Source organism: Pithys albifrons, chromosome 10 (genome assembly GCF_047495875.1).
Source record: "Pithys albifrons albifrons isolate INPA30051 chromosome 10, PitAlb_v1, whole genome shotgun sequence".
NCBI lineage: Eukaryota > Metazoa > Chordata > Aves > Passeriformes > Thamnophilidae > Pithys > Pithys albifrons.
This window is the reverse complement of record NC_092467.1, coordinates 3,277,411-3,290,148: the sequence shown is the minus strand read 5'-3', so window position 1 is coordinate 3,290,148 and position 12,738 is coordinate 3,277,411. Positions and strand designations below refer to the sequence as shown.

The following is a 12,738-nucleotide window of genomic DNA, read 5'->3' as shown; positions in this document are numbered from 1 at the left end:
CAGCCATTTCTCACTCTCTGCTTCCTTCAAGAGCCTGTCTCCAACTCATCCAACTTTGGCCATGCCCACAATTTTATTTCACCTCAAGAGATTTTTAAGGAAGAAAAAAACAAAAAAAAAAGAAGGATTTTCATTTAAGAACCAGAGGTTGGTTTTCATGTGAAAATACCTCAGGAAGCTTCACTGAGAGCTGAAAATCAATGGTGTTGCTAGAAATGCTGGTTGTTTCAGAGCAAAACTCTGGTGTTGTGAGTGAATTTAGTGGGACTATTTTGGATTTTTTTTCCCATCCAACTCATAGTCAATGACCATGAGGTGAATTCGAGCTGCTTTGGGTCCCACATGTCTTTGTGGGTGATGTATCAGCCATTTCTCACTTGCTGTTTCCTTCAACAGTCTGTCTCCAACTCATCCAAGCTTGGCCATGCCCACAATTTTATTTCACCTCAAGAGATTTTTAAGGAAGAAAAAAACAAAAAAAAAAAAAGAAGGATTTTCATTTAAGAACTAAGGTTGGTTTTCCTGTGAAAATACCTCAGGAAGCTTCACTGAGAGCTGAAAATCGATAGTGTTGCTAGAAATGGTGGTTTTTCAGAGCAAAACTCTGGTGCTGAGTGAATTTAGTGGGACTATTTTGGATTTTTTTTCCCATCCAACTCATAGTCAATGACCATGAGGTGAATTCGAGCTGCTTTGGGTCCCACATGTCTTTGTGGGTGATGTATCAGCCATTTCCCACTCTCTGCTTCCTTCAAGAGCCTGTCTCCAACTCATCCAACTTTGGCCATGCCCACAGTTTTATTTCACCTCAACAGATTTTTAAGGAAGAAAAAAACAAAAAAAAAAAAAGAAGGATTTTCATTTAAGAACTAGAGGTTGTTTTCCTGTGAAAATACCTCAGAAAGCTTCACTGAGAGCTGAAAATCAATGGTGTTGCTAGAAATGCTGGTTGTTTCAGAGCAAAACTCTGGAGTTGTGAGTGAATTTAGTGGGACTATTTTGGACTTTTTTCCCAACCAACTCATAGTCAATGACCAGCAGGTGAATTCGAGCTGCTTTGGGTCCCACATGTCTTTGTGGGTGATGTATCAGCCATTTCTCACTCTCTGCTTCCTTCAGGAGCCTGTCTCCAACTCATCCAACTTTGGCCATGCCCACAATTTTATTTCACCTCAAGAGATTTTTAAGGAAGAAAAAAACAAAAAAAAAAAAGAAGGATTTTCATTTAAGAACCAGAGGTTGGTTTTCCTGTGAAAATACCTCAGAAAGCTTCACTGAGAGCTGAAAATCAATGGTGTTGCTAGAAATGGTGGTTGTTTCAGAGCAAAACTCTGGAGTTGTGAGTGAATTTAGTGGGACTATTTTGGATTTTTTTTCCCAACCAACTCATAGTCAAGGACTGTCAGGTGAATTCGAGCTGCTTTGGGTCCCACATGTCTTTGTGGGTGATGTATCAGCCATTTCTCACTCTCTGCTTCCTTCAGGAGTCTGTCTCCAACTCATCCAACCTTGGCCATGCCCACAATTTTATTTCACCTCAAGAGATTTTTAAGGAAGAAAAAAAAAAGAAGGATTTTCATTTAAGAACCAGAGGTTGGTTTTCCTGTGAAAATACCTCAGGAAGCTTCACTGAGAGCTGAAAATCAATGGTGTTGCTGGAAATGCTGGTTGTTTCAGAGCAAAACTCTGGTGTTGTGAGTGAATTCATGAGGACTATTTTGGTTTTTTTTCCCATCCAACTCATACTCAATGACAGCCAGGTGAATTCGAGCTGCTTTGGGTCCCACATGTCTTTGTGGATGATGTATCAGCCATTTCTCACTCTCTGCTTCCTTCAGGAGTCTGTCTCCAACTCATCCAACCTTGGCCATGCCCACAATTTTATTTCACCTCAACAGATTTTTAAGGAAGAAAAAAAAAAAGAAGGATTTTCATTTAAGAACCAGAGGTTGGTTTTCCTGTGAAAATACCTCAGGAAGCTTCACTGAGAGCTGAAAATCAATGGTGTTGCTAGAAATGCTGGTTGTTTCAGAGCAAAACTCTGGTGCTGGATAGAGAGCACAGCTGGGCAGACATGGGCACATCTATCAGTGGATTCATGAGGGCATTGCCTTTGGCTCCCCTTCCCACAGCACTCAATTCTGCTGTGTTGACTTTGAGCTTGACATGCCACTAAATCTTGGATCCCCAAGCAGGCCCCTCTCCAAATCACGGCGTCTCACTGGCTGGCTCAGCCCACCAGTGTCACCTTCATCTGAAATTATCTCCTCCCCAGGTGTGCTTAAAACACTCTCAGGGTTTTTGATGAGGTTGGGCAGAGTTCCAAGGCCGTGGCAAAGCCAAAGTTCTCTGAGGTTTTTTTTTCCTGGTTGCTTCTAAAAGCATCCCCTTGCAGGCCTGCCCAGTCCCAAAGCAGGTCTGCTATTAGGCAAAAGTAATTTAACGTGATATGAGTGATGACTGAGAGGATCCAGGCAGGTGTTTCATGGGTTTTAATTAATGTGCTCTCTTCACACCTTTAATTAATCTGTGACAACGTTCCTGAGTGTCACCCGTGCAAAGAAAGACAACTTTGCTGTCTAAGGCTCAGCAGAAAGTATTAAGTGTTTTGTGTCTTCTGACATGGATGGGTGTGTAAGAACACCAACACCTCGAGCAGGAGGGGGGCTGGGAGCAACAGTGGCTGCTGTAGGGGACACAGAAATGCATAAATAATCAGCCATAAATCAAATTAGGAAGAGTGTTACCACAAAGTGACTCTCAAGTGTTGCCTATGATGCTGTGAGTGACCCTTCCCCCCAAAAACAGGACTCTGAGCCTCGTTAGTGCAGGGGAAGATAAAAAGTAAAGGTCCTTTAGTATCCCAGGCCTACAGCCCACAGGAATACAGGATGACATGAATGTGCCCCAGTTCTTGTTTCCATGGCTTTTATAATAAGATCCCTCCAATCATTGCTTTACACATTTCTCAGTCCAGCCCCAGTCCCACCCCTGGTCCAACCCCTGGAATTGGGTCTGGGGTCGTCAAGACCCTCTGTCTTCATCAGCTCCTCTTCCTCAGGCACACAAAGGTCTGTTGGAGTTCATCCAGTTCTGGCTTTTGGGTCACTCTGACCTGTGTTTATGTTTCTTTTAAAGGCCTTCTGATATCCTTCAGCTCTACCTTGGAAAGGAGTCTAAACAAGATTAATTAACTAAAGGAATTTGAGCTCCCTGTTCTGGGACAGGGGTAGGGATAGAAAGGCATTAAACTGAAACTGTTAGAAATATTAACCCTCTAAAAATCCACAACTACTGTGTTCCTAAAATCTACAAACTGTGAAAATCAGAACAAAAACCCCTTTGGCATCACCTAAAAGCAGGAAAGGAACCTGTGGGAACCACTTCTGCAAAATCCTAAAATCATGGAATCCCAGGATGGTTTAGGTGACCTTAAAGCCCATCCAGTGCCACCCCCTGCCATGGGCAGGGACACCTCCCACCAGCCCAGGTTGCTCCAAGCCCTGTCCAGCCTGGCCTTGGACACTCCCAGGGATGGGGCAGCCACAGCTTCTCTGGGCACCTGTGCCAGGGTCTGTCCACCCTCCCAGGGAAGGGTTTCTTCCTGATGTCCCATCCAAACCTACTCTCTGTCAGTTTGAATCCACTCCCCCATGCCCATGCTGGTATCAAAAGTCCCTCTCCATCTTTCTTGAGAGTCTCTACGAGTCCCTCTCTTTGAGCAAATGCAAGAGAGAACTTAAAACTTCTTTATCAACAGGATGATGTTACAGCTTCTGCCTCAAACCACTTTTTCATCTCCTCAGCTTTCCCTGTAAACTCAGTAAACTCTCAGAGCTGTGTGTCAGCATTTGTCTGCAGCACAAATATGGGATTTGCTGACCTGGCAAATTGGAAGCTGCTTAATTGCATCAGATTTCTCCCTGAAAAGGCTTTTTAACTACCCTCAAATATCAGCGAGGCTGAGCCTAAGTACATGTTTGAATATTTGCCTTCAGTTCTCTGGTGACAAAAACTGCTGAGGTGGTTGTTCTTACATCTATGATTGATCAAAAAAAAAAAAAGAAAAAGAAAGAAAAGAAAAAAAAAAAAAGATTTAATCCTGACACAAACACACAGATGAGAGATGCTCCAGAGAAGGCAATTTCATACTGAACTGATTTTCATAATGATTTTCAAGCATTTCCTCTTTTATCAGTGTTTTCTCCTAAACATCAGACACTGAAGTAAATTGAGTTCTCTCTTCCTGATAGAATTTGACATTATTTTGGTGGCTTTTGACCGTCTTTTACCTTGGGATTTGTTCTCAGCAGTAAATATTTGATGAGCAGTTGTTCACTTTAAGATATTTTTTTGTCTGTGGGATGTCAACCCTGTCCTGTTTATTAATATGCTGTGATACCTCATGCCTGCATCATTTCAGTTGGCTGTGATTGTCTGTTCATAGACCATAAAATCACCAAGTGGTTTGGGTGGGAAAAGATCTTAAATCTCATCCAGTGAGATTTTTCTGCCATGGACAGAAACACCTCCCACCACTCCAGGTTGCTCCAAGCCCTGTCCAACCTGGCCTTGGACACTTCCAGAGATTTTAAATCTGGTTTTTTCCTTCTCTTCTGCCAATGTTCCCCACCCCATCACCAGGGTTGGCAGCAAGGGAAATTTGCTTATTTTTGATGCATTCAACCTCAGTTCCTGTAATGTTGGTGCAAAACTGTATTTCAAGGTGACAAGTGGGGCTGTGAGAAAGAGCACTGAAGACAGAAGTTGAAGTCCTCTCTGCCCACTCTGTGTCCCCTTCTTTGAATGTTCCAGGCAAAATTCTCCAGTGCCCCTGGCATCTGATTTACCTGTAAAACCACAACTTTGAGACAGCAAATCTAACCAGCTCCAAAGTGCTACAGACTGGGCTCTGCAGTGGCTTTGTCTCAGTTCTGAACATCTCAGTCAGCAGCCCCAAGAGGAGAGTTTTCAGCCTGCCTGCCTTGCACTGCCCTGACATCTTCTCCCATCTGCTGCTGACACTCAGTACTACCCATTTTGGTGGCTCTGCCAACAGGTGGTTGGGTTTCTCCTACAAATGAGATCCCTCCTTGACCCAAAACTCATAAAAACCAACCGGGAGGGCAGGGCTGAGCTCAGGAATATGTAGTTGGGAAAGGAGAAACCATAGTGGGAATGAGAGTCCAAAGGGACAGAACTGGGGTGAAGGGAATATCATGGGCCAAGTCTCAGTAGTGGCTGGAGAGGAACCAGACCCAGGGGTGCAGAATGGAGAGGAGGAGCAAGGTGAGAGCAAAGCTGGAAAAGAACCAGACCCAGGGGTGCAGAATGGAGAGGAGGAGCAAGGTGAGAGCAAAGCTGGAGGGGAACCGGACCCAGGGAGAGAGAATGGAGAGGAGCAAGGTGAGAGCAAAGCTGGAGAGAAAACAGACCCAGGGATGCAGAATGGAGAGGAGGAGCGAGGTGACAGCAAAGCTGGAGAAGAACCAGACCCAGGGATGGAGAATGGAGAGGAGGAGCAAGGTGAGAGCAAAGCTGGAGAAGAACCAGACCCAGGGAGGGAGAATGGAGAGGAGGAGCAAGGTGAGAGCAAAGCTGGAGAGTAACCAGACCCAGGGGAGCAGAATGGAGAGGAGGAGCAAGGTGAGAGCAAAGCTGGAGGGGAACCAGACCCAGGGGAGCAGAATGGAGAGGAGGAGCAAGGTGAGAGCAAAGCTGGAGAAGAACCAGACCCAGGGATGGAGAATGGAGAGGAGGAGCAAGGTGAGAGCAAAGCTGGACAGGAACCAGACCCAGGGGAGCAGAATGGAGAGGAGGAGCAAGGTGAGAGCAAAGCTGGAGAAGAACCAGACCCAGGGATGCAGAATGGAGAGGAGGAGCAAGGTGAGAGCAAAGCTGGAGAGGAACCAGACCCAGGGAGGGAGAATGGAGAGGAGGAGCAAGGTGAGAGCAAACCTGGAGAGGAACCAGACCCAGGGGAGCAGAATGGAGAGGAGGAGCAAGGTGAGAGCAAAGCTGGAGGGGAACCAGACCCAGGGATGGAGAATGGAGAGGAGGAGCAAGGTGAGAGCAAAGCTGGAGAGGAACCAGACCCAGGGGAGCAGAATGGAGAGAAGGAGCAAGGTGAGAGCAAAGCTGGAGAAGAACCAGACCCAGGGAGGGAGAATGGAGAGGAGGAGCAAGGTGAGAGCAAAGCTGGAGAGGAACCAGACCCAGGGAGGGAGAATGGAGAGGAGGAGCAAGGTGAGAGCAAAGCTGGAGAAGAACCAGACCCAGGGAGGGAGAATGGAGAGGAGGAGCAAGGTGAGAGCAAAGCTGGAGAGGAACCAGACCCAGGGGAGCAGAATGGAGAGGAGGAGCAAGGTGAGAGCAAAGCTGGAGGGGAACCAGACCCAGGAGAGCAGAATGGAGAGGAGGAGCAAGGTGAGAGCAAAGCTGGAGAGGAACCAGACCCAGGGATGGAGAATGGAGAGGAGGAGCAAGGTGAGAGCAAAGCTGGAGAGGAACCAGACCCAGGGGAGCAGAATGGAGAGAAGGAGCAAGGTGAGAGCAAAGCTGGAGAAGAACCAGACCCAGGGAGGGAGAATGGAGAGGAGGAGCAAGGTGAGAGCAAAGCTGGAGAAGAACCAGACCCAGGGAGGGAGAATGGAGAGGAGGAGCAAGGTGAGAGCAAAGCTGGAGGGGAACCAGACCCAGGGATGGAGAATGGAGAGGAGGAGCGAGGTGAGAGCAAAGCTGGAGGGGAACCGGACCCAGGGGAGCAGAATGGAGAGGAGGAGCAAGGTGAGAGCAAAGCTGGACAGGAACCAGACCCAGGGGAGCAGAATGGAGAGGAGGAGCAAGGTGAGAGCAAAGCTGGAGAGGAACCAGACCCAGGGGAGCAGAATGGAGAGGAGGAGCAAGGTGAGAGCAAAGCTGGAGAGGAACCAGACCCAGGGAGGGAGAATGGAGAGGAGGAGCAAGGTGAGAGCAAAGCTGGAGAGGAACCAGACCCAGGGATGGAGAATGGAGAGGAGGAGCAAGGTGAGAGCAAAGCTGGAGAGGAACCAGACCCAGGGAGGGAGAATGGAGAGGAGGAGCAAGGTGAGAGCAAAGCTGGAGAAGAACCAGACCCAGGGAGGGAGAATGGAGAGGAGGAGCAAGGTGAGAGCAAAGCTGGGTCTGTAACTATGTCGTGGGTTTGGGTTGATGGTGAGGAACCAGCTGAGACACAGAAGTGAAGGTGGAGCTGAAACCTGAGATGGACCAAGATCACAGGGAGCTGTCACAACAGAAGTGAGTGAATCATCAGAATAGAGACAGTGGCCAGGAGGGGGTGGAAGCAGAGAAGGACTGCAAAGGAAACTACTGGAGAATATTAATTTGCCAGTGTGAGAAAATGAGTGGGAGATTGGAAGGGACTGTCCAAGGTGGAGGAAAATGAGACACACAGAATTTAGGGCACAAAGTAAAAGAAGAGAGGCTTCCTGGAAAACTTACTGTGCCATTCCTGTTCTCCCACAAAAAACTCTGGGTGAACACACACAGAGATATGTGATGAATTTAGCCCAATATTCAGCTTATAATATTGTATGTTTAAATGAACTCTGGTATTCTTCAACATTGTTTATTTCCCTTTCTTTCTCTCATATTTTCTTTTAGTATTTACATTTTTTTTCCTCCTTTTCTTTGACCCAAACAGAAGAAATTGTCACAGTCCATCAGTATTCAGCAATCCAAACCCAAGCTGGAGCAGCAGCAGATGATTATTCACAGAAGTCACAGCAGTTGTTGTTCTGTTCCCTTCATGGCTGAGTGTAACTTATAATTAGTGTTTGAAGCAGCCACCAGGGCTTTGGATCTCAGTGGAAAAGAGAGGAGAGGAGAGGAACAGGCTGGCTCTGATTTATTCTCTCTGGGAAAATCTGTTCTCTAAGGCTCATCACACATTCTCCCCATTATTAACCTTTGCAGCAGAAGCTCGAGCGAGGCGTTGATGTCACATCCCTCCTTGGGAAGGGAGGGAGAGGAGAAGCACAGCAGAATATTGGGCTGTTTTCACAGCTGAAGGTGGATGATGCAGCTTTTCCTGAAGCCCTTCAAATACCCAGGGGGGATACGAATCTGGATGCTCCTCCAGCACATGGTGGCTCTTCTGATCTGCTGGCTCTCTTGGAACGGGGACAGAAGAGCCCCGTGGCTGAGGAGGTGCTTGGCTTTTGAGATGGAACATTTCTCTTCTGGATTGGGGCAGGAATTGATCCCTTCCTTCAGCTAACACCACTCATGCCCAACAGGCACAATCATGGAATGTGCACAACTTGCTCCCCAGCTGTTTGCACACAGGAGTGGCACATCTGCATAGACCTCACACAAATAAAAAATAACATCCTTTCTTCTCTAATCTTCTCTCTAGTAACAGTAACAGGGATTTATTATGGCATAAAACAAGGAAAAAAATAAAAATGGAACTTTCATCCCACTGGTTGGGTTGTCTGGGACCCCAAATCCATTTTAGGTGTGGACACAGTACAAATATGTCTCAATTCATGCCACCCAAGATGAGAAAAATAAAAACACAGGAAAGAAATATTTCAGATGGCAGTGCTTGGCAATTCCAGAGAGAAACACTGATATCCCCTGTACTCTGCGTTGGTGAGGCCACACCTTGAGTACTGTGTTCAGTTCAGAAAGGATATTGAGGTGCTGGAGCGGGTCCAGAGAAGAGCAACAAGGCTGGTGAAGGGACTGGAGCACAAGTGCTGTGGGGAGAGGCTGAGGGAGCTGGGGGTGTTCAGCCTGGAGAAGAGGAGGCTCAGAGGTGACCTCAGCACTGTCTGGAACTGCCTGAAGGGAAGTTGTGGCCAGGTGGGGGTTGGTCTCTTCTCCCAGGCACTCAGCAATAGGACAAGGGGGCACGATGGGCTCAAGCTCTGCCAGGGGAAATTGAAGTTGGAGAGCAGAAAAAACTTCTTTGCAGAGAGAGTGCTCAGGCATTGGAATGGGCTGCCCAGAGAGGGGGTGGATTCACCATCCCTGGAGGTTTTTAAACACAGATTGGACGTGGCGCTGGGTGCCATGATCTGGTAAATGAACTAGAGTTGGACCAAGGGTTGGACTCGATGATCTTGGAGGTCTTTTCCAACCCAATCAATTCTATGATTCTATGATTCTATATTTAAAAGGTTTTAAACCTCTTCAAAAGCTCTAAAATGCTAAAGAAAAGAACAAAATGAAGCATAAGACAGGAACTCAAGCAGTGACTCATTTGGAAAAGCAGCAGAGACCAACATTTCCTTATCATGGGGGTAATGAACATATTAAAAATCAGCCTAATTACATGGTAAGTATATTCTATGTGTATCTGCCTCTAGGTAATGCTGAGTACTCATGGATTGCATGTATTGTGCACACCCTCTGCACACAGAAGAAGGGATCTAAGAAAACCTGACTCAGTTGAGTGAGAGTCACAAGGTGTCCCTCTGTGGCACAGGAGATGTGTCACAGTCACCCTCTGATCAACGAAAACTGGTCTGGATTTGTCACAGGAACAGCTGGAAAATAAATATGCCCCAATATTTTGATTGCATGGCGTCATTGAATTAGAGCAGAGGACCTTGGGGGACAGGCAAATGTCATCATCATGGCCAGGCTTCCTGAACGAAGATTTGGGAAGGGCACTACCCACACTCTCTGCAAGCTGCTGGTGGCTAAAGAGGCCGATACGGGATAGGCAGGTCCGGTCACAAAAGGCACAGGGGAACGTCTCCTTTGGCCATATTGGCAAGGAACGGTTCTGTCTGCGTTGTCTTTTCTCCTCCAGACTGACTGTGCTGCGTTCCCAAAGGAAGCAGCAGTGTCGGGAATGGTCTCCATGAATCCCGACTGGAGGCCAGAGTGGCCCATTGGGGCAGTCAATATGGCCAAGGCTGAGCTGTTGTTTCAGGCAGTCCTTGTATCTCCTCTTCGGGGCTCCTCTCTTGCGGCAGCCGGTGGCGAGTTCTCCACAGAGCACAATCTTCGGGAGGCAGTGGGTGATCCTCCATCCTGGAGACGTGCCCTGCCCAGCACAGCTGCGTTCTCAGCAGCAGGGCCTCCATACTGGTGACCCTGCCTGTTCAGAACAGACACATTGGGCACGTAATCAGAGCAGTGGATGGTTAGGATTGAACGGAGGCAGCGCTGATGGAAGCGTTCGAGGAGCCGCAGGTGGTGGCGGTGGATGACCCAGGATTCAGACCCATAGAAAAGAGTAGACAGAACAATGGCTCTGTAGACACTGATCTCTGTACTTTTCTTCAGGTGTTTTTTGGACCAGACTCTTTTATGGAGGTTTCCAAAGGCTCTGTCTGCCTTTGCTGGCCTGTTGTCTGTCTCTTTGTCAGTCTTACCGTCTGAGGAAATGATACTTCCCAGACAGGTGAACTGCTGGACTGACTTAAGCTCTGAATTGCCTGTGGTGATGTGGGAATGATGGAAGACTTCTTGAGGTGCAGGTTGGTAGAAAATTTCTGTCTTCTTCAGGCTGACTTCCAGCCCCAAAAGCTCAGCAGCCTCTGCAAAGCAGGATGTGAAGCGCTGCAGAGCTGCTTCTGTGTGAGCAACGAGGGCGGCACCGTCAGCAAAAAGCAGCTCTGGACAAGGTGATTGAGGGGCTTGGTGTGGGCCTTCAGTCACCTCAGGCTGAATGGGCTTCCATCGGTACCATATCGGATGGAGATGCCGTTTTCTTCATCGAGGTCTGCTGTGGCTCTTTGGAGCATCCTGCTGAAGAAGATTGTGAATAGAGTTAGTGCAAGAACACAACCTTGTTTCACACCACTGGTTATTGCTCTCAAGCTTCTCCCCCCAACAAGGGGGTGTCCCCGGAGAAGACAGGCAAATATATAATTTTAATTAACACCTAATTGTGCTTGACACCTGAAATGGTGCTGAGCTTCACCCCTGCAAGCCCCAGTATGGGAAGGGTGTCTGAGCACTGCTGTCCCAACACACAGGAATGGAGAATTCCTTCCATCTTCAGGGGGGAAAATCTTTCCCCTGTTTTCTTGTGGAGGAAACACAGTGTTTTAGTTTTAAATACTAAAATCAATAAGACAGATAACCAGATTTTCAGCATGTGAAAACCAGGAATTATTTCCATGGAAATGACAGTTTTCTTTGGGAGTAGAACAACTGGAAAGTTACTTATAGAGCAAATCAGTCACTGATTTAAAAATCACTTTTGCACCACTCTTCTCCTCTGGACTGAGGAATCCAACACAAAAACTAAACCATTTAAAAGGCAGATGTAAATGTAACCTTGAGATTATGGGGGGGAGAGGGAGGAGACCCACCTAGAGGAGCAGAAAGCTCCAGGAAGGTTTAATGGTATGTTCTCAGGAAGGTCTAACATTAGCATTGTCCCACCTTCTATTGTTCCACTTGTCTCATTAGCTTTTATTAGCAGCCTACACTGCTCCCAGGCTGCTTCATGGCACTCTGCAGTGTAAATCAGTGCAGAACCTCCCAGATGGCTAATAGACCAACCAGCTCAACTATAAAAGAAAGGCTTGACAGATGGGCAGCCAAGAGAACGCTCCAGAAGGCTGTTCAACTGATTTGGTTGTTTGGTTCTTTTTATCATTTGATATCAAAGTGTTGTGCTGGTTTAAAGGTGAACCAGCAGGGGAAATGAACTCACCACGAGAGAGATTAGAAGTCAGAGCTAAAATTTAATAATAATATTACAATAACAACACTGACACACAAGGGAAATTGTTTTCAACTCACAAACCCCAGCAGTATAACCCAGTGTCCTGGGGCACAAACCCAAAGGGGTTTGTTGGCCCTTGTGCTGAGACCCCTGTGGCTCCCCCCAGTCCAGAGCAAAAGGAAATGAAAAACCTGTTGGTGCAGGTGAGGGCTGTGGTCTGGGTGAGAGCGGGGATCTCCTCCTGTCGAGGTCCTGCTGCTGCTCTGGATCCAACAAGTGCTTCCCAAGGTCTTACCCCCCACTTCTGTACCCTCAGGGAGCACCCAGTCCCTCCCCCTGGGTGGGGACTCACCCAATGGGTGATTAACTCTGGAGCCAGGGGGTATCCCTGAACTGTTGATGGCCCATTGGCAGCTCCGCCCCCCCAGGCTGGGTGTGAAGGTGCCAATGACTCCCTGGGCAGCTGCTGCTAATGGTCCATTGTCCTTGGGGAATGAATAGAGGGGGTAGAACACACAGCTTTGATCACCCCCACACAGTGATAGCTGGTCCCTCCTGCTGAACTAGGACAAGTGTACAGCTGGAAATGAGACCATTTTTAGAGGTGAAATGCCAGTGAAGAGAACTAGGGACCTTGGGCCCCCCCAAACTGCTCTGGACACAAAGATCACTTCACTTTGGTAGCACCCTCAAAACAGGATCTCCTTGTCCTGCTTGTGCTGATAAAAAGCATCCTGATACCCCACAGCGGGAAGGGGATCAAAGCAATGATCCCATGGGCTTTCCTGGAAGAGGGTGATGCCCAGGTCACTGCTGCCCCACCTGGGCTGTCCCATCCCTGCCCCAGTGGAGGGGAGGTGATGTCCCCAAGCCCTCCCCTCCTGAGAGGGGCACTCACCTGTTGTCGCAGCCCTTGCAGAGGTCTCTGCCCTCAGAGCTCCAGCTCACAGGCTACTGTGTCCTTCCCATTCCAGTTGGTTGGGGTAGCCATGATATTTTGGCTGGCAGGGAAAGCCCAGAGGCCACCAAACCTCTGCAGATCATCTTATTAACAAGTCTGA

General features: G+C 47.8%; 1 protein-coding gene across 1 annotated transcript; it reads left to right on the top strand.

Annotated features, from left to right (window-relative positions):
* Positions 1-5,741: 5,741 nt before the first annotated feature.
* Positions 5,742-7,223, top strand: LOC139676565 (sodium/potassium/calcium exchanger 1-like). The gene has a single exon (XM_071565651.1). The coding sequence runs from the start codon at positions 5,742-5,744 to the stop codon at positions 7,221-7,223; it is 1,482 nt and encodes a 493-aa protein (XP_071421752.1).
* The last annotated feature ends 5,515 nt before the right edge of the window (positions 7,224-12,738 follow it).